Raw genomic sequence first — 27,564 nt, 5'->3', positions numbered from 1 at the left:
TTCACCAGACAGCACGATCTCTCAGTGGCGAGGAGTAACGCGTGGGAGGCTCACGCTGCCCCCGATGCTTCCTGATTCTGCTGTACAGGCGCACCAACCGACCTGTAGGAGTCACTGTCCACAACGTCCAATCCCCACCCACCAGCTTTCCCACCCTCTAATACTGCCAATTGTGTTAGTATGAACGACCAGCCAAGCTGGTAGCAACGCCGAGAGCTGGGCTCGAACCCAGCATCTCCTGCGTTAGTGGCGAGCGTCTTGCCCACTGCGCCACTTAGCCGCCCCCAACTGGCAATTTCTGACGTTGAACGGAACGCAGCAGACGTTCCAAGCTGTCCCTTCGCGGTAGCCTCTCGTCCATCCTCAGTTCCTTACCTCCAGGTAGCGGATCTCCTTGGTCAGCTCTTTAATTAGATGGTTGGGCCTGATATGGTCCGGTACCTCGCTGGTGGGCTCAGTCACCTGCACAGAGGAAACAGACCATTATCAGACACGGAGGGGGTCGGGGCTTGAACAGAGAGAACTCCTGTTCTCCACGATGGCACACTGCCAGGAACAGATATGGGTACAAAGCATAATGACCTCCCCCCCTATTATATCAAGAGCTCAGCTATGCGGATAACCAGTCGGACGGACTCCAGATATACATCGGCGGATATTGAACAGAGGGGTCAGGTAGAGGATGTTATGGAGGTAAATTGGACCTGTGCACCCGAGTGTGCTTGTCCTAGCCTGGTTCCTAGCCTCCTGAATGACGGTCACGCACACTCACTTATGCCCTGTATCGCTACCATTCAACCGACCGTGTCAATTGAATCAGTTATTATTTGGAATTTGAAAGAAAGGGGCAGAAGTAGGCTCATCCAACAGCGATACAGGAGGCGAGATGGAAGCTATGGTTGTCCCCTCACCTCTCTTTTTAACCAGGTCTTCAGTGCACTGATTAAAGCCTTGACTCCCTCCACTAGGTAGGTCGGGGGCGGGCAGTTGTCCTCTCGTAGCTCTGAGGGACGACAAAAGGAAGTGGGAAGTTAATACGTTAAGAGTTAAAGAGATGACACCCTTTTTTTTTCTTCTTCTTTTTACTCTTACTGTAATTGATCATCAACTGGAAGTTATTTCAGTCTTATCTACTTACTCACAGCACTTAGACCTGTTGAGATTTCAGTTGAGATATATATCAAATGTTTGCATTTGTTAGCAATGCTAGTGGAAGTCAGTGGCCTCCAAAACCATGTCTCTGAGCAATCACAGGTGGCACCTTTCCAACAGCTTCCAAACCATTCGATTCCAGCTCCTACCAGCAGCGTGTCGAAGTGTCCTTGAGCAAGACACTTAACCCCTAACTGCTCCCAATGAGCAGGTTGGTACCTTGCATGGTCGCCTCCACTGTCGGTGTGTGAATGTGTGAGTGAATGGATGAATGAGAGGCATAAGTTGTAAAGCGCTTTGGATAAAAGCTGCTATATACATGCAGTCCATTTACCATTTACAAATCAGATAGGCCTTGGAAAGACCAGATACGGTATGAGAGGAGGGATACAGCATGAGGGCGGATACAGTATCTCTACGTTCAATGATTTTAAGTAGCAAAACGTTACACTATACACATGGAAAGACCAGATGAGGTCAGAGGAGTTTTGATAGTATTTACTGAGGATGGACAGATAAGAGGAGGGATACAGTATGAGAGGAGAGATACAGTATGAGAGGAGAGATACAGTATGAGAGGAGCGATACAGTATGAGAGGAGCGATACAGTATGAGAGGAGATACAGTATGAGAGAGATACAGTATGAGAGGAGAGATACAGTATGAGAGGAGATACAGTATGAGAGGAGCGATACAGTATGAGAGGAGAGATACAGTATGAGAGGAGAGATACAGTATGAGAGGAGATACAGTATGAGAGGAGATACAGTATGATAGGAGAGATACAGTATGAGAGGAGATACAGTATGAGGAGATACAGTATGATAGGAGAGATACAGTATGAGAGGAGAGATACAGTATGAGAGGAGATACAGTATGAGAGGAGAGATACAGTATGAGGAGATACAGTATGATAGGAGAGATACAGTATGATAGGAGAGATACAGTATGAGAGGAGATACAGTATGAGAGGAGAGATACAGTATGATAGGAGAGATACAGTATGAGGAGATACAGTATGAGATATAATAATAATAATAATAATAATAATAATAATAATAATAATAATAATAATAATAATAATAATAATAATAATAATAATAGATCAAATTTATATAGCGCCTTTCATAGAACCCAAGGTCGCTTCACAATCAGGACAAAAATAGGGCTAGGGAAATAGGGGGGGGGAAAGGGGATGAGGGAAGGTAAGGGATAATGGACCTAATCTAATCTAAACTAACTGATGGGGAAAAGCCTTGGTGAAGAGGTGTTTTTAGAGCAGATTTGAAGGTGTCCAGGGTTGGGGCGTTGCGGATTTCGGGGGGGGGGGAGAGAGTTCCAGAGGGTAGGGGACGCCACGCTGAAGGCTCTGTCCCCAAAAGTCCGTAACCTGGTGCGAGGGATGGAGAGGAGACCTAGATCAGAGGATCGTAGGTTGCGGGATGGAGTGTGCTTGTGGAGGAGATCAGACAGGTATCGGGGGGCGAGGGCATGGAGGGACTTGTAGGTGAGGAGCAGGAGTTTGAAGGTGATGCGGAACTTGACTGGGAGCCAGTGGAGGTGGATGAGGGTGGGGGTGATGTGCTGCCAGGGCTTGGTGTGAGTGAGAACCCTGGCAGCTGAGTTCTGAACATACTGGAGCCTGTCCAGGGCTTTGCTGGGTACCCCGAACAGGACTCCGTTACAGTAGTCCAACCGGGAGGTGATGAATGAGTGGATCAGGGTCTCAGCCACAGAGTCTGAGAGTGAGGGTCGGAGACGGGAGATGTTTTTGAGGTGGTAGAAGGCAGACTTGGTGACGGATTTGATGTGGGAGTGAAATGAAAGTGTGGAGTCAAGGGTGACGCCCAGGTTACGGACTTCGAGAGACGGGGAGATGGAACAGCCGTCAACGTGGAGGAGGAGATCTCCAACCTTCCCGAGCAGTGCCTTGGGGGCCACAACCATGAGCTCTGTCTTTTTGCTGTTCAGTTTCAGTAATTTGGTTGACATCCAGGTTTTTATGGCGTGGGGGGAGTTGACTACAGACTGTGGGGGGAGCTGGGAGGATGGTGAGGTGCTGATATAGAGCTGAGTATCATCAGCATAACAATGAAAGTTGAGTCCGTAGTGACGTATAATCTGACCGAGGGGGAGCATGTAGATGGTGAATAGTAGGGGACCCAGCACGGAGCCTTGGGGGACCACGTGGTTGACTGGGGCCGGGGGGGAGGATGAGCCGCTGACGCTGACAAACTGAGATCTATTTTTGAGATATGAATGAAACCAAGACAGAGCTGTACCGGTGATGCCAAGGTTGTCGGAGAGGCATTTAAGGAGGACTCAGTGGGATATTGTATCGAACGCCGCAGAGAGGTCGAGAAGGATGAGGAGGCTTATGTGTCTGGAGTCTGCAGCAAGGAGGAGGTCATTAGTGATCTTGATGAGGGCGGTCTCTGTGCTGTGATGTGCTCTGTAGGCTGACTGAAGGGGTTCGTAGAGCTCATGGTTGGACAGATGTTGATGAAGCTGGGCGGCGACTGCCCTTTCCAAGGTTTTACTTAGGAAAGGAAGGTTGGAGATCGTCCGGTAGTTATCCAGCACCTCAGGGTCCAGACCAGGCTTCTTTAGGATGGGAGTGATGGAGGCGGTTTTGAAACAGGAGGGAACTATTCCAGATGACAGAGAGGAGTTGATGATGTCCGTTATGATGGGGCAGAGGGTAGGAAGGCAGGCCTTGACCAGCACCGTAGGCATGGGGTCGAGGGAGCAGGTGGAAGCTTTGGCTCTGGTAACCAGCTTCATGACCAGCGGAACATCCAGTATGAGAGGAGAGATACAGTATGAGGAGAGATACAGTAAGAGAGATACAGTATGAGAGGAGATACAGTAAGAGAGATACAGTATGAGAGGAGATATACAGTATGAGGAGAGATACAGTAAGAGAGATACAGTATGAGAGGAGAGATACAGTATGAGAGATACAGTATGAGAGATACAGTATGAGAGGAAAGATACAGTATGAGAGGAGATACAGTATGAGAGATACAGTATGAGAGGAGGGATACAGTATGAGAGATACAGTATGAGGAGGGATACAGTATGAGAGATACAGTATGAGAGGAGAGATACAGTATGAGGGATACAGTATGAGGAGAGATACAGTATGAGAGATACAGTATGAGAGGAGGGATACAGTATGAGCGATACAGTATGAGAGGAGGGATACAGTAAGTATGTCTCTTACCTTTTAGGGTTTCCAGGAGGTTCTTGGCCACATACCAACAGATGGCCTCAAAGTAAGGGAACTTGAAAAGGTCTGGCGTTTTCAGCCGACGCTCCATTTCATAACACCTGCAGGGTTCCCACAGACATTGCAAAATGAAATTCAAGGACTTTCAAGTACTTTTCCAAGCACTATTTTTATTTTAAATGCCGTTTGTTTAATAGAATTTCTTTTATTGGTATCCAATATTTATGGCTCAAAACCAATTTCCGACAATTAGTTACACTTTAAATAAAGAAATGTCTTGATTCAGAACAATTTGATCATGGATGAACAAAACTTTCAATGCGAATTGTTGATTTGAATTTCAAGGACTTTTTAAGCACCTTGTTAACACTTTGTATGCCACTCACGGCTTTTCTCGGGTTTACGCCCCGACCGTTGAATGCCACGTCACGAGTATTCTCCTTTTTTTTTAATTATTATTATCGATCTGAAATCATATTGCATCACGCGAGCCTACCGTTGGAGATCCAGGGACCGCCGGCGCTCAGATGGTAAATCACCCTTTTGGAATGGACTCAATGAAAGTGAATGGGAGAACGGATTTCTGACTCCACATTTTACTTCTCACTGATGCAGCCGGGGTCTACCAGAGTTCATTCTGGAGCCTCTGAGCCACGGCGAATATGGGTTATACTGTACACACGATAGATCAATACAATTATCGATTTTTTCGAATGGCGATCGGAAATTGGAATAAACCATTTGGATACCATCTGACCTCAGGTAAGGAATCTATGTTATCAGTGTTAGGATAATCAGACTAGTTTTCACGGATATATAAGCGTTTATGTGATATGGCTGTTTTGACTGTAAAAGCCATGAGGAAATAAGAGCAGCGATTATCAGCGCACGGCACGAGCGTGCGTGCGCACACATATACTATCGATCATCTAGCGTTTATTTGAAAACGATTCATAAATAGGCCGACAAATGACAACGTTCTGGAATATTCCAGTAAAAGGCGATTATCATAGGCATGGGGTGTTTTTCCCCCGAAAACGGGTGATTTTCAAAATGCTATCAAACGGAAATGAAGTGATAAAAATACAATCTGCCTTGACAATGTTAACTGGAAAATGATTCTTTGATAAGCGACGGGCAGATTAGACACATAGCCATAATTTAAAACATAGATTAGGCGATATTAACGTTAACATTGGCCGTGGATGGTGGAATTCAAGGGGGTAAAAAGGAAAACACGGCTGGCGCTCAAAGTGTTAAAGAAATGGGCTGTTTTCAAGGAATTCCAGGCCTCAACTTTTTGTAAAAAATCAAGCGCTTTAAGGACCTTGTGCGAACCCAGGCGGCTACGTGGTGCAGTGGGCAAGGCGCTCACCATGAATACTGGAGACGCTGGGTTCGCCTGTTCGAGCCCAGCGCTCCACATTGCTTTCAGTTTAGCTGGTCGTCCGTACTAATACACATTGGCAGTATTAGGGGGTGGGAAACTGATGGGTGGGGATCGGCGTTGTGGACAGCGACTCCTACAGGTCGGTTGGTGCGCCTGCGCAGTAGAATCAGGAAGCGATGGGGGCGGCGCCCCTCCAAAGCGCAGACCCCTGACGCTGAAAGATCGCGCTGCGCAGGTGAAAAGATGCGACTGCTGTTACCTCGAGTATCGGAGGGGACTCGTGCTATGTATGGCTTAGTCCACATTGCAGCCGGCTTGTGGGAGGCAAGAAACAGCGTTCGAGACAGGGGAGGGTTGAATTGGATGATACGAAATTGGGATGAGAGAAAAAGTGGGAAAAAAAATAAAAAGAGGACCTTGTGCGAACCCTGAACTGTTTACAAAGCAGTGGTCTGACGGAGCACCAACAGCCCGCAGGAGATTCACTTGCATATACCGGTATATAATATTCTTTATTTCTTTTATGTGTCATAAATCAAAAAGTAAAGACAGTCAAATAAAATATAGGCCCTGCACATGTAAACAACACTGTGAAACAGTGCTTTCTATGTAGTTTTCAAGCTTCAAACACAAACACATTTCTCTTACTTTAGGTTCAGATTTCCCTCCAAAAACAACATACTGCAGCTTTAAAAAGGACCAGGCCAACATTATGGGAAATGTGTTTACCATCATCTCAGTCAGACAGAAGAAGATAGATAGATAGTGATACCAGTTTCCTCTGTGTGTGTTCAATAGAAAGCCATCCCGGCTGCACGCTAAGCCTAGCTGTGAATAGAAGCGGATGCATAGCGGCTAGCCTGGACAAGACGGGAAGCGAATTTCCCATAACGTCGGCGTGTTCCTATAAATTCAACAATCGCAATCGCAATACAGACAGACGTCTGTAGTGCGATAGTAAAGGGTTAACCTTCTGTAGTGTGGTAGTGAAAGGGTTAAAAAAAATCCTGCAAGTCCAATCACCTGAGCTGCATGCATTAATTAATTAATCACCTGAGCTGCATGCATGAATTAATTAATCACCTGAGCTGCATGCCAATATTGAGGTTGTGGAGGAAGTTCCCTCCGAACGCCATGCAATCCTGAGAGGTGAGAACAGCATGGATCCATCCTGCAGGGGGCAGCAGAGCACACATATCACACAGCTGACCCACTGACTGCCTGCTGACACCCATATAGATTTCTGTGTGTGCGAGTGTGTGTGTGTGCGAGTGTGTGTGTGTGTGTGTGTGCACACACATGATACCTAAAATACCTCACTCATATGCCCGAGCATGAGCATGTACACGTACACACACACTTAAATACACGTGCACGCTCCCACACACACACACACACACACACACCACACACACACACACACACACACACACATACAATACATTACAAAACATAACTATGTTTTTGTATAGTAGTTCGTTTAGCTAGTATAGTATAGTTTGTTATATAGTATAACTGTATATTGTATAGTAGTGTATATAGGACTCATTACCTTTCATTCATAAGCTTAGCATTGTATTGTATTTTATCTTAGTACTTTTTATCATGTCTATTTTATTATCTATTCTATTATTATTAGTATTTTTTGCACAATCAAGGCCGGCATGTCCACCTCCATTTCACTACACGTCTCGTGTATGTACAGTATGTGACTAATAAATCTCTTGAACACACACTTATCTTATCTTCACAACAGTCATATTTAATGGGGATAAGACCAGACTGACAACAAGAACCATTCCAGAGAGAGCGAGAGCGAGAGAGACAGAGAGCGAGAGAGAGAAACCAGAGGCTGAGGGTGATGGGAGCCTGATAGACGACCTGATAATACAGCCACTAAAACGTGGTTGACTGACCTACAGCGCCCCCTGACCTCTCTTAAATCCCACCTCTCCACACCCTCTCTATTGAACGCTTTCTTTACTCTCTGGCTCAACTTAATAACCAGAGAGAGAGAGACCGCCAGAGAGAGAGAGAGAGACCGCCAGAGAGAGAGAGAGAGACTGCCAGCCAGAGAGAGAGAGACCGCGAGCCAGAGAGAGAGAGACCGCCAGCCAGAGAGAGAGAGACCGCCAGCCAGAGAGAGAAAGACCGCCAGCCAGAGAGAGAGAGACCGCCAGCCAGAGAGAGAGAGACTGCCAGCCAGAGAGAGAGAGACCGCGAGCCAGAGAGAGAGACCGCCAGCCAGAGAGAGACACAAACACACATACAGACGCACAGACAGCCAGAGAGAAAGAGAAGAGACATAGATAGACAGAGAGAGACAGCTAGCCAGCCAGCCAGCCAGAGAGAGACATATAGAGAGAGAAAGAGACATAGACAGACAGAGAGAGAGACACAGCAGCCAGCCAGAGAGAGAGAGACAGAGAGAGAAAGAGAGACAGACAGACACACAGCCAGCCAGAGAGAGAGAGACAGACAGAGGGACACACAGCCAGCCAGCCAGCCAGAGAGAGACATAGAGAGAGAAAGAGAGACAGACAGACAGAGAGAGAGACACACAGCCAGCCAGCCAGCCAGAGAGAGAAAGAGAGACAGACAGAGAGAGAGACACACAGCCAGCCAGCCAGCCAGAGAGAGACATAGAGACACAGCCAGCCAGAGAGAGAGAGAGACATAGAGAGAGACACAGCCAGCTAGAGAGAGACACACAGCCAGCTAGAGAGAGACACAGCCAGCCAGAGAGAGAGAGAGACATAGAGAGAGAAAGAGAGACAGACAGAAAGAGAGAGAGACACAGCCAGCTAGAGAGAGACACACAGCCAGCTAGAGAGAGACACACAGCCAGCTAGAGAGAGAGACACAGCCAGCTAGAGAGAGAGACACCGCCAGCCAGAGAGAGAGAGACAGACAGACAGACAGAGAGAAAGAGAGAGAGTGTCTGTGAGAGTATAATTTAATGTGCTTGGGAATCGCAGAGTGGGCACTCATCCAAGACTACATGTGAAGTCAGTGGAAGAGGTCCTTTAGGGACAATCTCTGTTTGAAACAGTGTCCTGAGGAGAAGCACACGCACACACACACACACACAAAGAGACACACACACACGCACACACACACTGTGTGTGTATACTACCTTATGCATACCGCACCTTATGTATGTGAATCAGATCATATATTTAGCATGTTTAGATTATATATTAGATTAGATTTAGATTGGATTATTAGATTATATATTGCATATTATTTAGCATTTAGTTTTTTTGTTTCCAGATTATATATTAGATTAGATTTAGATTATTGGATTATATATTGTAACTATTTATTGTAGGGCAAATATAACTGAGAGGGCACACATAGTACCCTCATCTCACACCTTGTTGCCCATATGCACATGTCCAGAGTTAATTATATTGATTTGTTATATTGTTTACACTGCTTTTTTACTACCTGTACCTCCCCTCCCTCATGCTGCTAGGATGCCTGAATTTCCCCCAAGGGGATCAATAAAGGAATATCTTATCTTATCTTATACACACACACACACACACACACACACACACACACACACACACAGGTACATAGAAACTAGAGATCAAATATCAGGGAAAATAGGGTATCTACTATCTGGGAGAATTTCCCCAATATGAAACGTGTCAGAAATCAAAGCAAAGCAATATGATGACGCATAGAAAGGTGTTGTAGCTCTATAAAAAAGGTTGAACATTTTATTGTATCATTTTTGCCCAAAATTCATTCAAACCTTTATTTATTCTCGAAAGGACAATTGAGGTCACCCTCATGTCGTCGAGACTAATGTATGTAATGCATACATTATTTACAATATAATAATAAATATTAATAACTCTTATCTAGCACTTTTCACACATGGACCACAGTCCAGAGTGCCCCATAGCAATTAGTATAAAATGAACATATGATAAAATCAGCGCACAGTTGACAGAATAAAAACAATGCATAAATTGCAGACATAAGAATAGGTATAAAAGACAATAAAAGTAGTGCAATGTAAACGTGCAGACATAAGAATAGGCATAAAATAAGTACAATAAGTACAGTGTTGCTCGAAGGCATGTGAACCCCCCCCCCCCCTCCGGAACAGCCAGTCCCCCAAACAGCCCACACATCAATCCTCACCACATCCCCATCCAAGACATCCCCCCCTGATAAAGCATGTCATGACCGAAGGAAAATACAAACAGCCCGCGTGCCACTCACACCGACGGGAATGCCACCCCTGCGGGCCGCTCTATCTCCCCCGGAAACCAGCGAATCCCACGCCCCCGCCCCCAAACACCATGGAGGAATGACAGGCCACACACCCCAGGACCCGCAGCCACGCCAAAGGAGCCACGACTCCAAACACCCAAGCAGACGGCCACAACAGCGGCCAAATGAGAAGACACGCAGCGCCGGGGATGGTCCGAGACGACACCGGGACCCCCGCCCGGGACACCCCGGAACACAGCAGAAGCCCCAGCGAGGCCCCCCACTCAAGGAACCCCCAAACCGCCAGCGAACCGAGGGAGCCCAATGATGAAAACCAACCAAAATCCACTAAAGCACACGCAAGAGAGCAGCACCCAACTCCAGGAAAGGTCCAGCCGAAGCCATAGGCGCCATAGGACCCAAGTAACCCCCCCCCCCCACCCCCCCCCCCCAGACCTCCCTAGAGTCAAACACCAGCCTCCTGCACACGCCCCGACGGAACCCGGCCAGCGCCCACCACTGAACCCCCCCAACCCACCGACACCCCAGGGACCCTCCGCATGAAGAACCCACCACAACCCCCAGTGTCCCAAAGGTCCCAGTGCTATCCCAGACCACCCACAATGCCACACGCCCCCCCCCCATCCAACCACCACCGGGTCCATACACCCGATTCCCGAACATCCAGAATCGTCGACCCACTCGGCACGGCCACAGGCCATGGGGCACACGACCCGCCCTCCCCCCACAGAATCCAAAAGCAAAAACATAGAACCCACCAATTCCCCCACAAGGGCAAGGCCACCAGGACCAGAGGCAACAAAGCAGCTCACAGAAACAACACCCCCACCACCACCACGCATGCACAAACAATCCAAGTACACTCAAACTACCTGTGTCCCCCTCCAACCACGACATGCCCAACCGGAAACTGCATCCCAGATGAAGATAAACAAATTTAAGACCAATGCGCAAAACACCTGAAAGACTATATATACTGTTTTTAACTAATATAAGTAGGCCAAGTCAAAAATAGGCAGGCCTGCAAGTCAGCCTCTAAACCTCCCCTGCATTATAGGTAGTTTTACTATAATGGAATGCTGATTTTCCAAGTTGGGTCTCCAGTTTAAGCCAATCATTTGAGCTTGTCATATAGGGTCTAGAGTTCCAAACTAGTACTGATGTGAGATAAGGATGTAATTTCCCGTTAATGGATAAATAAATACCAGTGTTGATTTCGCCTATCTGCCAGAGAAGACCAACCCACTTTCTCATATAAGATGCAGTGGTGTGTATCATATCGGTCACCAGTGATAAATCTAAGAGCAGAATGATAAGTGGAATTTAGTGGTTTTAAGAGTCGAAGGGGCAGCATTTCTATAAATCACATCTCCATAATCCAAGACAGATAGAAAGACTGCTTCAATAACCCTCTTTGTACACATCATTGGGAAACTAGATCTATTCCTGTACAGGAAACCAATTTTTGCCTCAAATTACTGGCAAGGTTGTCTATATGATATTTAAACAAAAATGTATCATCGAGCCAGATTCCAAGATATTTATATTCAGTTACCCTTTCTATGTCAGACCCATTTCTAGGTCGATATAAGCAAACTGTTGTGATCAATATTTCTGGCCCGGGAGAACACCATGAATTTAGTTTTGCTTGCATTTAGTACAAGCTTAAGGCCTATAAGCTCATCTTGCAGAGCATTAAATGAATGTTGTAGATTGCCAGTAGCTAATTATACAGAATCCGCGGTACAGTAGATAATCGTGTCATCCGCATATAAATGGGCTCGACAGCCCTTCAAGGACACAATTATATAATTAATATAAATAGTAAATAAAAACGGGGCCTAGGATCGATCCTTTTGTAATGGGTAATAATTCTGACTGGGTTTTGCCCACTTTCACACATTGGTGTGTGTCCCCCCCCCCCCCCCCCCCCCCCCCCCCCCTGGCAGAATTCAATCATCAATAATAATAATAATAATAATAATAATAATAATAATAATAATAATAATAATAATAATCATAATAATAATAATAATAATAATAATAATAATAATAATAACAGTATACATGGTATATATAGTAGTAGCACACTGCACCGGAGTCTGTGCAGTGTTTAGTATTAAGAGTCAGACAGTCCTAACAGTTCTCAAGTTCTCCAGCCGTTAGTTCTCAATATTGGCAGCAGTCCATGCTCACCTTCTACCTAGGTACTTGGTATTGGCGGATACTTAAAAGTCTAGGACTCATTGTCTAGATCTGTAGACACACACACACACCTGTGGGGATGAGCAGGGTGGTTCCTTGGGGGACGACACACACACACACACACACACACACCTGTGGGGATGAGCAGGGTGGTTCCTTGGGGGACGACACACTTGTAGCATTTGTCCACCTTGTCCCCGAAGAACACCTCACTCTGATTGGGCGAGGAGCTCCATGACTCATATAGTGCAAGGTTGGCTGGAGTGGGTCTGATCAGGTAGAAGATCTTCTCCCCCTGCAGGCACAACAGAGAAGGGCGGGGAGGAGAGGGGAGAGAGAGGAGGAAGAGGGATGAGGGAGAGGGATGAGAGAGTGAGAGAGAGAGAGAGAGGGAAAGACAGAGAGAGAAAGAGGGCAGAGAGAAGGGGAGACATACGTCATCATTGAGTCAGACATGTCATAGCTGCATAAACATTTTTTTTATTTCTTGGTGTGCCAGTGAGCAAGAACTGACACTACTATTGACTATGGTCCATGCTGCTTCACTGGCGGAGCTCAACCAAGCAGAGCCATTATTAATGTCATTAGTTAGCTACAGCTGTGTTACACCACATGGCACGGCCAAGTTGTTTGGTTGGCGGCTGACATTAACTTCAAGCGGAGCAGAACTCAAGATTTTCAGACCAAAATGATAGGGGGAGAGATTGTGGTGGAATACCAAGCCGTAACAGTTATAACATGTTTTATATACTCGTTAACTAATAACACCAATTATTATCTGTGGGCCTCATGGCATGTGTAATACGGACGTGTCTGTCCAGAGGTCCGGTTTCATGTCCAGATGGTCTGACCTCTCTCTACTGTTATTTACTGTCCAACATCTGTTGGAAAACAAACAAGAAAGATAAGCCAATGGAAGAAGGGGAGGCAGCAACACAGTTGCTTTAATGACATCAAGTGTATAAATATGTAATGAATCAGAGTAATTCAGATCAGACTCTGGCCTTTATTACCTGTATCAATAAAGTACTGTGTTAACCATTCGTTCCAGTTATTGGAGTTGAGTTTCCAGAGCCTCTAAAGCCTGATGATGTTAAACCCACTCACACTGGGGCAGCAGTCTGAGGTGGAATGGATCATCACGGGGACGCAGGGTTCCCACAGGCATTGCAAAATAAAATTCAAGGACTTTTGTGTACTTTTCCAAGCACTATTTTTTCATTTTAAAAGAGCATTTAAAAAGGATACAATTCACTTTTAAATGCTGTTTTTATAGAAAAAAAATCAGATCCAATATCTATGGCTTAAAACCAATTTCCGACAATTAGTTACACTTTAAATAGAAAAATAAAATGTCTTTATTCAGAAATTCTTTATCCTGGATGAACAACACTTTCAATGTGAATGTGGTTGATTTGAATTTAAAGGACTTTTTAAGCACCTTGTTAAAAAATGTGCTGTTTTCAAGGAATTCCAGGCTTTGACCTTTACAAAAAAAATTATCAAGCACTCTAAGCACTTCAAGGACCTTGTGCGAACCCTGGGCACGGTATGAGTGCAGGCGTCCTGGAGCTGTCCGACTAACACCATGTCCTAAATAAAGGTGAGCGTACGACTCTCTGTCCACGCGGAATCCGTTAAATATGCACTACGTCTCGTAAACACAATCCTACAATGTGAGTGACGGGAAGGAAACAGGAACAGGGTATTCCGATAAAAAGTTTAGCTCAAGCGGCGCGTCACACGCCAAGTGAAATCAAAGCAACCAAAAACAGATTTTGTCTCACGTCGCAATCAGTCAGGACACAGTGTAACAGACCTGCTGTAGGAGCGAGGTGACCTTCTACCAGGGCTAGCCAATCAGCGGCGATTGCTCTAAATCAGCGGTTCTCAAACTACAGGTTGTGGAAAATTATATATATATATATATATATATATATATATATATATATATATATATATATATATATATTTTTTTTTTATGTTCTGGCAACATATTTTGGCTAAATAAGCCTCGTTTTATAAATGTGTATTGATACACATTCATACTTCACAGACTCATACTCTTTGCACATAACTGCCCAATTGCACAGCCCTGACCTATTCCTATTTTATCTTTATTGTACTATATTTAATTTAGTTTATATCCCATTTAATATTATTCAACCTCTTTATTTACAGTGTACAGCCCTGGCCTATATTTTGTTTCATAATTATATTATATTCTATTGTGCTCAACTTAGTTCATATTTCAGTTCATCTTACTCCCCCTCTTTATTGTATTATCCGTCTGTTGATGTCTGTCCGCTAATGTCGGACAGAAAACGACCAAAGCAAATTCCCTTGTATGTGAAAACGACTTGGCAAATAAAGACCTTTCTGATTCTGAACAGATGGTGATTGGAACAGTGTTCTCATTGATGCGGGTCAATAAAGCAGTGGAGGATGAAGTTAACTATCGTCACTGGCGGAAGAAAACCTCGTAACTCCATTAATTATTTTTATTTTATTTTAGATCATCCTCCATATGTGTGTGTGTGGTTTTACAAAGTTTAAACAATGGGAAAGCATTAAACCGATCTTCTGTCTAAACCTCGTAACTAGGGATGCTCGATATTGGCTTTTTTACCGATACCGATATACCGATATTGTCCAACTTTCCGATACCGATATCAACCGATACTGATATATGCAGGGTCCCCCCCCCCCCAAAAAACAGAATAATTTCAGGTAATTAACATTACATATGTCTTGTTGTGGAATTAACATAACATTATGCATACTTTTGACAATAAATTAAATCAGAATTTGTTCTTACTTGCTTGCCTGGGTAAATAAAGGTTAAATAAATGTAAAAAAAAATTAAATAACTCGTTTTTTTGTTTGTTTTGAAAACAGATACCGATAATTTCCGATTAATTTTTTAGCGTTTATCGCTTTTTACTACTGGGCAGTCCAGTAGAGAGAGAGAGAGAGGAGGAACGGGAGACAGAGTGGGGGGAAGACATTCGGCAAATAACGACGGGTCCGGGAACCAAATCACATTTTAATGCCAATATCGTCCGATAATATCGGTAGGCCGATAATATCGGACATCCCTACTATTATTCTTTATATCATCATGCGTTTTAATCTACCATGTTTAAATCTGTGTTCTTGTCCGTGAATCACTTTGAAACTGTTTAGAAAATGGTTTGTTAGAAGGTTTTACCATCATTATTGCACACGTCCACTGAAAACGAAAGCGTCCAAGTAACTTTATTCCCTTCAGAGTAATAGTTGTTTGACTGCTCTCATCTGATTTGTTATCGCGTCGTTAATTTGTATCTATTGCGTATCAAGCCTACATCACCTCCTAATTTCACCACGACAAGATTGCATTGAAAGACAAGAATTGATAATATTCAATTATTGCCCAATCTTTAAGATGGGCAACACATTTTCGACTCTTTGATATGTACAAAACGTACATTTGCACATGTAACAGAGTCTGATGCTTGGAATAGGCTACCAGCAGACATTAAGTTAATAAGCCGCTATTCCTCTTTTAAAGGCAAAGTAAAGAGCTGGATCAGGAGAAGCAGAACCTGGGTTTATTCATATTTTATTTATCTTAGTTGATTTTATTTATTTTTAAGGTATTTTATTAGGTTTTGAGGGGTATATATATTTTTTTGTATTAATTGTATTTGATCTCCCCATGTTTTCCTCCCCCCTGCGTGGTGGGCACACCCTCGCTTTACCCACAGGCTCTGACAAGTGCATGTTGTATCATGCCCTCATACTCTCATACACCTACACACATGCAGGCAGACACTCACCAGTGCATATTACTCAGACATCTGAAGGACCGCAATGGAAATAAGCTGCAAGCTTTCTTGTGTTTTTATCCTTTTGATAATGGTGGGCCTCTATATGTATATTTGTATCAATAAATATCTCTATCTATCTATATCTATGCTCAGTAAGCCTAATATCTCTCTTGGCCATGGGAGAGTTCCCTTTGGCTGACCAGATGTTTGGTTTCTCATGCAGAGGACCAGGGTTCTAATCCAGGTAGACTATATATATATATATAGAGAGGGAGATGGAGATGGAGATGGAGATGGAGATGGAGATGGAGATGGAGATGGAGAGGGAGAGGGAGAGGGAGAGGGAGAGGGAGACACACACACACACACGTACCCAGAGAACATGGTACCACACAGAGGTGCCTCCGAAGTCTATGTGGAAGTCCGTGTAGCAGTCCTTGACTCCCATCAGACAGTACTTCTGGACAAATGGCTTGGGGAAGAAGGAGTCGTCCGGCCAATAGTTCTCCACCCAGGACATCTTCTGGGCTACATCAGGCACCACCACAAGCTCGGACATCCTGGAGGGTGGAGAGAGAGAGGGAGGGAGGGAGGGCAGGAGAGAGAGAGGGAGGAAGGGAGGGCAGGAGAGAGGGAGGGAGGGAGGGCAGGAGAGAGAGAGGGAGGGCAGGAGAGAGAGAGAGGGGGGGAGGGCAGGAGAGAGAGGGGGGGGAGGGGGGGAGGGAGGGCAGGAGAGAGAGAGAGAGAGAGAGAGAGAGAGAGAGAGAGAGATAGAGAGAGAGAGAGAGAGGGAGGGCAGGAGAGTGAGGGAGGGAGGGCAGGAGAGAGAGGGCAAAGGGAGGGTTTAGTCATTATGTAAAGTATTAAGTGTATTAAATGTATTAAGTATTGCACTCATTTTCTCTAGCTTTTATGCTATTTGCTGATTTAGTCATGTGATTCTGCCAGGTGTTTTTGCCATGAGGTCTGCTCTCAGCTTCAGCTACTGTATTTTTCCAGCTATGTCTGTGCATTGGAAAATTATTATTATTTTTTTTTTTTTTTATTATTATTTACAAAGTGTACTTGAAGAGAAACAGTAAAGACCATCAACTTTACTCCAGCTTCTAAATCTCTTTTGGTCTTGTTCACTACCTGTGTTGATTTGTGTACATTTGTGTTTTCTGTTGTAAAGCACTTTGAGCTGCAGTTTCTGTATGAAAGGTGCTATACAAATAAAGTTTATTATTATTATTATTACAGACAGACACACACACTGAGGGCAAGATAGAGACCATCTCACACTGAGGACAAGATAGAGACCATCTCACACTGAGGACAAGATAGACCATCTCACACTGAGGACAAGATAGAGACCATCTCACACTGAAGACAAGATAGAGACCATCTCACACTGAGGACAAGATAGACCATCTCACACTGAGGACAAGACAGAGACCATCTCACACTGAAGACAAGATAGAGACCATCTCACACTGAGGACAAGATAGAGACCATCTCACACTGAAGACAAGATAGAGACCATCTCACACTGAAGACAAGATAGAGACCATCTCACACTGAGGACAAGATAGACACCATCTCACACTGAGGACAAGATAGAGACCATCTCACACTGAGGACAAGATAGAGACCATCTCACACTGAGGACAAGATAGAGACAATCTCACACTGAGGACAAGAGAGAGACCATCTCACACTGAGGACAAGATAGAGACCATCTCACACTGAGGTCAAGATAGAGACCATCTCACACTGAGGACAAGATAGAGACCATCTCACACTGAGGACAAGATAGAGACCATCTCACACTGAAGACAAGATAGAGACCATCTCACACTGAGGACAAGATAGAGACCATCTCACACTGAGGACAAGATAGAGACCATCTCACACTGAGGACAAGACAGAGACCATCTCACACTGAGGACAAGATGGAGACCATCTCACACTGAGGTCAAGATAGAGACCATCTCACACTGAGGTCAAGATAGAGACCATCTCACACTGAGGACAAGATAGAGACCATCTCACACTGAAGACAAGATAGAGACCATCTCACACTTGTAATAGAACGGCTTGCATGCACAAAAAAACAAATTAAATTTCTAAATAAAAAAAAGGAGAAATTAACTGAAATTCACGTGTTCTTTAACACTTTCACTACCACACTACCAAATGGTTAACCCTTTCACTGCGACAATACAGAAGGTTAACCCTTTCACTGCCACACGGCAAAGGGTTAACCCTTTCACTACCACACTACAGAAGGTTAACCCTTAGTATCACTACCAAGTAGTGTGGTAGTGAAAGGTTAACCTTCTGTAGTGTGGTAGTGAAAGGGTTAAGTCAAAAGTCCCTGATGTTTTTATGCTGTTGCTCATGACAACAACCACCTCCCAGTGAAAAAGTCATAAAAATGCCAATTGACCTCTCTCAGACCCGCCCTCTTTTCTCGATCCTCCAATCACAACTGTCTTGAGGGAAGCAACAACAGTTGTGCCAATAGGTTGACGTCGGACGGCATCCGTAAACATGAAGACTGTGGGGGCGTGGCTTACTTGGTGTCGGAGAACTCCAGACTGATGAGGTTGAGCACTTTGGGCCGCTGCGGGTTACAGTAATACCGGATGAACGCACTGAGCTTCATCTTACTGTCCGCCTGCCGCGCCACGTCGATCACGTCGATGACCTTGTCGCCACCTGGGACAGAGACAAACAAGTAGAGGATATTACTTTATGGTCAGTTTACACAAGGCCAATTGAAAGGGTTTTATTCTTATACAGGGTTCCCGCAGACTTTAAAAGCACTATTTTTTTATTTTCAAGGATGTCACTCGAAGCATACAATTTAAGTAAGTAGAGCATCACAAGAATAAATGGGGAAAAGCAGTTGGGCACGAGACCGATTTGATTAAAAGAGAACAAAAAATAAGGTTTCTTAATTCAGAACAATTTGATCATGGATGAACAAAACATTCAATGCGAATGGTTGATTTGAATTTCAAGGACTTTTAAGCACCTCGTTAAAAAATGGGCCGTTTAAGGAATTCCAGGCCTTGACTTTTTGTTAAAAAAATCAAGCACTTTAAGCACTTCAAGGACCTTGTGCGAACCCTGCTTGGAATAGCGTTTGGGGTTCTGTGCCTCGTTCAAGGGCACATTTCCCCCAACAATGAAAACAGAGAGCGCCCCAAACCCCTAATTCCTGTGAGCCCCAACAATAGAGTACCTCAGACGAAGAACCAGATAACTACTGTTGGATGTTTTCAGAGGAACAATGTTTTCAAACTTTATTATCTAAAAGATGGTAAGTGAGAATATTGTGTTCATTCATAGATCAATTGGAAGTAGAGAAGGTAACCACTGCGCTCAGACAGGTGCGTAGTCCAAAAATAGTAAGTCACAAGTAGAAAAAAGGGGTAAGGGAGTCGACCACACTCAAGGAATATCGTTTGGTAGGGAAACGTTTTCGACCGTCCGGCCTTCATCAGTGTGCAATGCAGTGCAACAAACGATATTCCTTGAGTGCCGTCCCTAGTCCCTACCCCTTTTTCCCATTCATAGATCAAGACAGTAGAGGCCGGGTACTTTCTGGCGATACGTCACACTGACGAAATGATTTGGATAGATTTTACAATTGCAAATACATGGGCTGTCCAAAACAAAAAAGGTCAAAACAGACATTATGGTTCTTTAGTGCGAGGATTACCATTGTCCTAATGTTTATGGTAATAATACATCGTTTCATTTATCTAGGGCTGCCCTCATAGTCCATTAATTCATCAGTCACTTTGTTAGTACATTTTTACAGGGTGTTTTCTCTCCACACTAAAAGGAGTGATTACCTGAAAAAAAAATAACACACCTCTTGTAAGTAGGGATGTCCGATATTATCGGCCGATATTGGCATTAAAATGTGATATCGGAAAATATCGGTATCGGTTTTCAAAAAAAAATATATATATATATTTAAAAAATATCTGTAAGATAGTGCTGGACGATTCTTGCTAAAATGTGAATCACGTAGGGCGGCTAGGTGGTGTAGTGGGCAAGGCACTCGCCACCAGTGTGGAGACGCTAGGATTCGCGTGTTCGAATCCAGCTCTCCACATTGTTTTTCAGTTTGGCTGGTCGTCCGCAGTAATACACATTGGCCGTATTACGGGGAGGGAAAACTGAAGGGTGGGGATCGAACGTTGTGAACAAGCGACTCCTACAAGTCGGTTGGTGCGCCTGCGCAGTAGAATCAGGAAGTGTCGGGGGCAGCGTGAGCCTCCCACGCGTTACTCCTCGACACTGAGAGATCGAGCTGCGCAGGTGAAAAGATGCGACTGCTGTTACCTCAAGTACCGGAGGGGACTTGTGCTATGTATGACTTAGTCCACATTGCAGCCGGCTTGTGGGAGGCAAGAAACAGCGTCCGTGACAGGGGAGGGTTGAATTGGATGATACGAAATTGGGATGGGAGAAAATATGGAAAAATGGGAGAAAAAGTGGATAAAAAAAAAAAAAATGTGAATCACGTTTTTTTTTTTTTTTTTTTTATTAAAAAAAAAACTTCATAACTTAGATATGAGATTGCATAAGTCTATGAATCGAGATCGCGATTTTTTTCCGATTAATTGCCCAGCCCTAGTAAGATGTTATTACAATGACTTTACTTTTGATTATTGCGGTTTCTGTGGCCTCTTATGTCGAGGGACTGGGGTTGAGAAAGTCTGATCAGGGCAGGAAAACTTAAAAACTTTCATAGCCCACCCTCAGTGGCTGGTGGGTCCATAAATTCATCACACACTTTCATTACTCTACAAGCATAGCTGCAATTTTAGTCTGGTTGTTTACCCGCCCAAGTGTCTAGTAAAGCAGACAAACACACAGACAACATTTACCATCATTGGGCTGGGGGGCTGGTGTTAATTCCCCACACCCTGGCTGTGATATATACCATAACACTCCGGTGCCTCGCCCGTAAAACATGACACGCAAAACACAAGTCTATATTTCATACTATAAACGCAGGAAACAGCGTAACAATGAACAAAGAGACTGAGCCACTCGTCATAAAGAGATTCATATTGGACTTTAATTAGCGGCAGCGTGGGCGAAGGGGTCACACGGGGTCAGGCGCTTGCCGGCATTTCCATGTGGCTTTTTAAAAAAAGAAAAAGAAAAAAGAAAACGCTTGTGAGGAGAAATAAGGCCCAGCTATGGTAGAGAGGGGAGGGGCTTCACAGGAGGCGGGTGCAGGAGAGGGTCACTGGGTTTGTGCGTGCGTGTTTCATCACTGGAGAAACATTTCTCTCTCACTGTTGCATTTCATATGAAAAAGTGGGATGTCCTAAAGAAGGCATATGCGTTGCATTTTTATGTATCTATAAAGGCTCCGCTTATGAAACGTCCCCAATAACTGCTCTTTGATTGCTTTTTAATACAGCACATATGCTACTAGGTCACAGGACCTTTTATACCTCGACCCCATTTTATTTAGGAATTTTTTTGGCGACCCCCACACTCATTAATGTATTGTGTAATTTCAACATGGAATTAAGGAATATCAAAATAAAAGCACACATTGTTGAACTTGATCATGCATATTTATTCGAAATTTGTATTACAGCACTATGTTATCAATACACATTTATAAAACAAGGCATATTTAGCCAAAATATGTTGCCAGAACATAAACAAAATATATATATATTTTTACTTGCCAATGTGCACCGTCACCTACCCACGACCCCACTTTGGGTCGCGACCCGTAGTTTGAGAACCACTGCTTTAGATACACGGTACATGTAAAAACTGAGCGTGACAAAAATGGTTGGAATGAACTACAAGAAAATCTTCAAGTTACAACATTTCATTCCGTGAGAGAGCGAGAGCGAGAGCGAGAGAGAGAGAGAGAGAGAGAGAGAGAGAGAGAGAGAGAGAGAGAGAGAGAGAGAGAGAGACACTAACTCCACCAGCAAAGAAGTTGGAAGGCTGCAAATCACACACACGTCAGGCAAGGCCTGCAGCAAGGGCCGGAAGCAGGGCATGTGTGTGTGTGTGTGTGTGTGTGTGGGAGAGAGAGGGAGGGGGGCAGGCAAGACAGCTGGCTGTTGTGTTTTCCCACCCACCTTTTTATATCACCCCTTGCCTACACACACACACACACGCAAACACCACGGCCCCAGCTGGCCAGCGTCTGATGACAGAGAACAGCTGGACCCAGGGCAGTCACCAAGGGGCCGAGCCGACAAGCCCACGCACCAGAGCTTGAGCCCCCATAAGAGACTCACATTGGGGCTATAGCATTATACTGTGTAACACGCATGTGTCCAATGTCCCTACTCCTTTACATAATAATAATAATAATAATAATAATAATAATAATAATAATAATAATAACATTATACTGTGTAACACGCATGTGTCCAATGTCCCTACTCCTTTACATAATGATAATAACATTATACTGTGTAACACGCATGTATCCAATGTCTACTCCTTCACATAATGATAATAATATTATACTGTGTAACACGCATGTATCCAATGTCTACTCCTTCACATAATGATAATAACATTATACAGTGTAACACGCATGTGTCCAATGTCCCTACTCCTTTACATAATGATAATAATAACGAGACACTTCATTTATAGAGTGCTTTTTTCAAAACGCAGTTGCAAAGTGCTTCTCAATATGAGCCAAAACAAATAAACACTGGTTAAGGGGGGGGGGGGGGGGGGGGGGGGGGGGGGGACAGAAGAGATTAAATAAGTTTATAAAAAAAATATATATATATATATATATATATATATATATATATATATATAAATAAAAACGGTAACAAAGTAAGTGAACGATAACCAATGGCAAATCAAAAGCAAAAATCCACAAAGTCTATAAAAGCACGCCTTTAAAAAGTGGTTTATTAAAACACAAGACACTGGAGTAGCCAGCCTGGTCTCCTCAGGCAGTTTGTTCCGGTAAAAGCTGGATTTTTCTTTAGCTTCTCATCACAGAGAAGAGATGACTTTCCAAATAAACCCCTCACTTAACGACAGCGTGAATAATCAAGACCACCCAACTACCAGGCAGCGTGCCGCCGGTCCGAGGGAGGCAGGCAGGTGTCGACTTAAGAAGAGTGGCACCGTGCTGGTGGCGCTGGCCAGCTAGGCTTTTTAGACGCTATAGCTAACATGACACGGGAGACAACAGCGTCCTCTCTCTCTCTTGTCCCCATTGTCTCCGCGCTGTTAAAGAGATGTAACCAGACACCCCGCTGCCCCAGTCTTAACACCTGTGCCTTGTCGGGCGGAAAAAAAACAGAAAGAGGCTTAATGCTCAATAGGGCATGGGAGAGGAAGGATAGAGCGAGAGGGTCTGTAATCTGAACTTAATGATAAAAACACCAGTGGGCAGGTAATGGGCTTGTAATAGGAGCCTGGAAGTGCCAGGCCCCGTTTCAACAGGGAACGCCGGTGGTCAGGCAGAGGGCAGTGAAAGCCTAGCCGCCCCTCGCTTAGCCCTTTCACTGCCACACTACAGAAGGTTAACCCTTTACTATCACACTACCGACGGGTAGTGTGGCAGTGAAAAGGGTTAACCTTCTGTGTATTGTCGCAGTGAAAGGGTTAACCGTTTGGTAGTGCGGCAGTGAAAGGGTTAAAGCTCATTCAGCCGGCAGGCTGATGCCTGATAAGTGGGTTCAAACGGCATGAACCTGGTAACCCGTCCATATTGGCGCCTGCTGGGTGTGTGATGGGCGGTCGCCGGGCCGATGGTGGGCGCTTTCATTAGAACCGTCACCGGAGCTAATGTAGACGGGTATTATATGGAGGAAATTGGTCACCGTAATATGAGGTATTTATATCTGGAATCAGGATATCTGCCCACATGCGAAATCATGTGTAATAATAATCCGATTGATTGTCAATCACACTGAATCGCTTGGCATTGTAAAGTGTCATATCAAATTATGTGCTTGTTACCATTAATTTACACAAGAAAAAATTTGTGTTTCGAGTGATATCGCATTAAGATCCCATTGAAAGAAGATAAACAATCATATATGTTTGGCAAATCTGATGCCAAACTACTAGTGATGCACCGATGTGAAAATTGTGGCCGATACCGATAACCGATATATTAATATTGCTGTTCTGGCCGATACCGATATTTACAGATGTCGATATCTCTGTATAGAAAACACTTTTTTATGATAATCAAATAAAGAGCTATTTTCCAAATCCATATTTTTATTACTTTTGTAACTTATTTTCAGAAATGACTGATATATTTGTAAGGCCAAAACATGTATAAAAAAAATATATATATATATACCGTATATATATATAAAAAATTATTATAATTTATATCGGCCCAATCTTGATATCGGACCGATACGGATGTGTAAAAAAACTGCCATATCAGGGGCGCCCTTGTGGCGCGTACCATAGTGCCACACGCACCTACGCGGCCGACCCTGGTTCGATCCCAGCACCCGACGTTATTTGTCGCATGTCCTCCCCACCTCTCCTCCCGTTCGCCCTCTCCTCTGTCGGTCCTGCATGACCATGAAAAAGCTGTAAAAATGCTAAAATATAATAAAAAAAAATAAAAACTGCCATATCGGCCGATATTATATCGGCGGCCGATATATCGCGCATCACTACAAACTACGCACATTTCGTTTCGTTCAGTGCAGGGCTTACCATTGACATATCTCAAACCCCCACCCTCTTTTCTCTCAATCATCCAATTACAACTGTTGCTTCCCTCCAACAACTGTCCAGAAATTGTCCCAAATTACAGTTCTATTCATAATGAACTGAAGAACCGTCTCTTAATGTGGCGTCTCTTAAGCGACCTTGGGTTTCATGAAAGGCGCTATAGAAATTTGATCTATTATTATTATTATTATTGTAAATTCATTCGACACCCCCACCCAGCTACGGTTCCGGGAAATCACAAAATCTGGTTTGTACCGTCCCAGACAAAATATTTTATTTCCCCCTGGACGTCGGGATGCTCCTAAATTTCCAAGCCCTGCTTCAGTGTCCTTACCAGTGTTAATTTAGTCAACGAAAATTATGACTAAATATGGTCGTCAACAAAGCTCTTTCCCCCGACGAAAACGATACAAGACGTTAATGGAGATCATGTGACACTAACGTGACGAAATTATTCATGCAATGTTGTTGACTAATAACGACAACACAAAATGTAGTTTGCTAAATAAAATCTTGCTAAAAGTTTATTCAACATCAAATTCAATTGTACTTGCTACTTGCTAGCTAACAGGAACTCGTTTGCCGACAGGAAAGTAACAAACATAATTGTCCGTGTGAAACCCTTATCCCCAACACATCGTTCCGTGGGCGTGTGTCGCTCTAGTTGTATGGTCTTGTTATTATGCTGGGGGTGTTGTTTCCCCCCGGGAGATATGGGAGGACGGACCGCATGTTACGTTGTTGTTGTGAAGCTAGTCTATTAGCAGGCAGGCCCTTCTCATACACAATACAGGTGTGTTGTGTATGAGAAGGGAATTATCAACCTGTAAAACCCCATATTGAGCTGGAAATAAAGCACCGTACAGAAAAGGAAACTCTCCTCTTTATCCCCTACATTACTGCATGACGGATCGCTACATTATGTTGATCCACCACAATAGAACACATTAAATAGCTTACATAAGTCTAACCAGCTTGCACTAACATTAGCTTTTTTTTGCTCATTCCAATTTATGAGACTGTAACTGAGTAGCGAGACTAAAACAAAAAAAGCCTAAATCGAGACTAAACTAAGACTAAAATGCTCAGACCTGTAGTTGACTAAAACTGACTAAACGGAAAAGAAACGAAGGTTACTAAATATGATGAAAACTAAAAAAGAGCATTTGTTACATGACTAAGACTAAAACTAAAATTAAAAATAGTTGACGATGGCGCACCACGTAACGCACTGCAGTGCAACACGGCCCTCCCCGGGTTCGACTCCCCCCATATCTTCTCCTATCCTTCCTCTCTCTTATTGGACGCCGGGTCTGTCCAATAAAGCAATATAATGCCAAAAAAAGCATCTAAAAATAAATAAAAAATAAAATAAATAGCTGACGAAATTAACACTGGGTCCTTACCCACATACTGTTCCACGTCCTTGACGGAGAAGGTGGGAGGAGGCAGTTTGAGTCCCAGGCCCTCCATCTGAGTGAGTGCTATGGGGTAGTGGAAGCCATGTCTCTCCAGGTACCTGGGAGTCACCTGGTCCCCTTGCATCCTCATCAGAATCTCCTCCCCACTGAAACACAAACACACACACACAGCAGCATGAATGGATGAGCTCGACTGCAACGCTATGAATGTAGCCAGTTGATGAATTGTTGAAACTATTAAAACTTTTGGTAACTCACTGTAATGTTACAATTCACTGGGCAGCTAACAGCCCGATCTTCTCACTTAAAATATATAAATGAAGTACTAATCGATCACAGAAAAAAAGGTACATAATGTATAATATATTTACTTATTGTATTGAAAATGTAACATGTGTCTTCAGAAAATTTTTAAGTTCCCCTGATGGAACCCTAACTCAAACTTTGTTGTACTCTACTTGTGCGATGACGATACATTTTAATCGAATCTAAATCATACTTTATTTACGTTTTCTGATGAGACCGTGTTGCACAACTAATGCTGGCTAAGCTGCTTTCAGTCTGTATGAGCTCTACAGCGATGTCATGAATGCAGCAAACGAGGTTATGAGGAAGGTCCATGGTATTTGATGTAACATAGCTAGACGACTATGTTATGTAACTGCCGGAGACACTCATGTTGCTTGACTCAGGGTTCCAACAGACATTGCAAAATGAAATTCAATGACTTTCAAGTACTTTCCCAAGCACTAATTTCATTTTAAAAAGGGGCATTTAAAAAGGATACAATTCACTTTTAAATGCATTTTATTTTTTTACCCAATTTCCGACAATTAGTTACACTTAAGATTAAAAAAAAATTTATTTCTTGATTCAGACATTTTTTATCATGGATGAACAAAACGTTCAATGCGAATGGTTGATTTGAATTTCAAGGACTTTTTAAGCACCTTGTTAAAACATTTGCCGTTTTCAAGGAATTCCTGTCCTTGACTTTTTTTTTTTTTACAAAAATCAAGCACTTTAAGGACCTTGTGCGAACCCTGTTGACTGCTGTTACAACGGGCTGGTCAGCCGACATTGGCTTAAGCTACAAAGCTGCTTTTGAGTTTAGTCGATACAATCCAGTGTTTCACTCCAAAGTGCAAAGATCAAAACGACAAGAGCTGTAAGCTTTTGCCCTTTTCTAAGTGACCTGCGAAGGAAGGAAGATGTAGCAGTAGCACCAAAGCAATCAAAACAGACCGGTGTGCGTGTTCAAACCGTTATTTAACGAGACTCGTCCCACTTGAGAACAAGGATCATCATCAAACCTTTATTTAACCAGAAAAAAAAAGAAAAACAGGCGCCCGAGTGGCGAACCACGTAATGCGCTGC

General features: G+C 43.7%; 1 protein-coding gene across 1 annotated transcript in view; it reads right to left on the bottom strand.

Moving 5' to 3' along the window:
• kdm7aa (lysine (K)-specific demethylase 7Aa) overlaps positions 1-27,564 on the bottom strand; it is an 82,140-nt gene that overhangs the window by 14,684 nt on the left and 39,892 nt on the right. Inside the window, exons 4-11 of the mRNA XM_084330071.1 lie at positions 26,173-26,333; positions 18,604-18,745; positions 16,416-16,602; positions 12,363-12,525; positions 6,858-6,945; positions 4,379-4,485; positions 912-1,003; positions 376-462 (exon numbers count right to left, since the gene is read on the bottom strand). Coding sequence (XP_084186197.1) covers positions 376-462; positions 912-1,003; positions 4,379-4,485; positions 6,858-6,945; positions 12,363-12,525; positions 16,416-16,602; positions 18,604-18,745; positions 26,173-26,333 — 1,027 coding nt within the window. The remainder of the gene's footprint in view (positions 1-375; positions 463-911; positions 1,004-4,378; positions 4,486-6,857; positions 6,946-12,362; positions 12,526-16,415; positions 16,603-18,603; positions 18,746-26,172; positions 26,334-27,564) is intronic.

Source organism: Notolepis coatsorum, assembly GCF_963971535.1.
Source record: "Notolepis coatsorum genome assembly, chromosome: 15".
Classification (NCBI taxonomy): domain Eukaryota; kingdom Metazoa; phylum Chordata; class Actinopteri; order Aulopiformes; family Paralepididae; genus Notolepis; species Notolepis coatsorum.
This window is presented reverse-complemented; position numbering and strand designations above follow the sequence as displayed.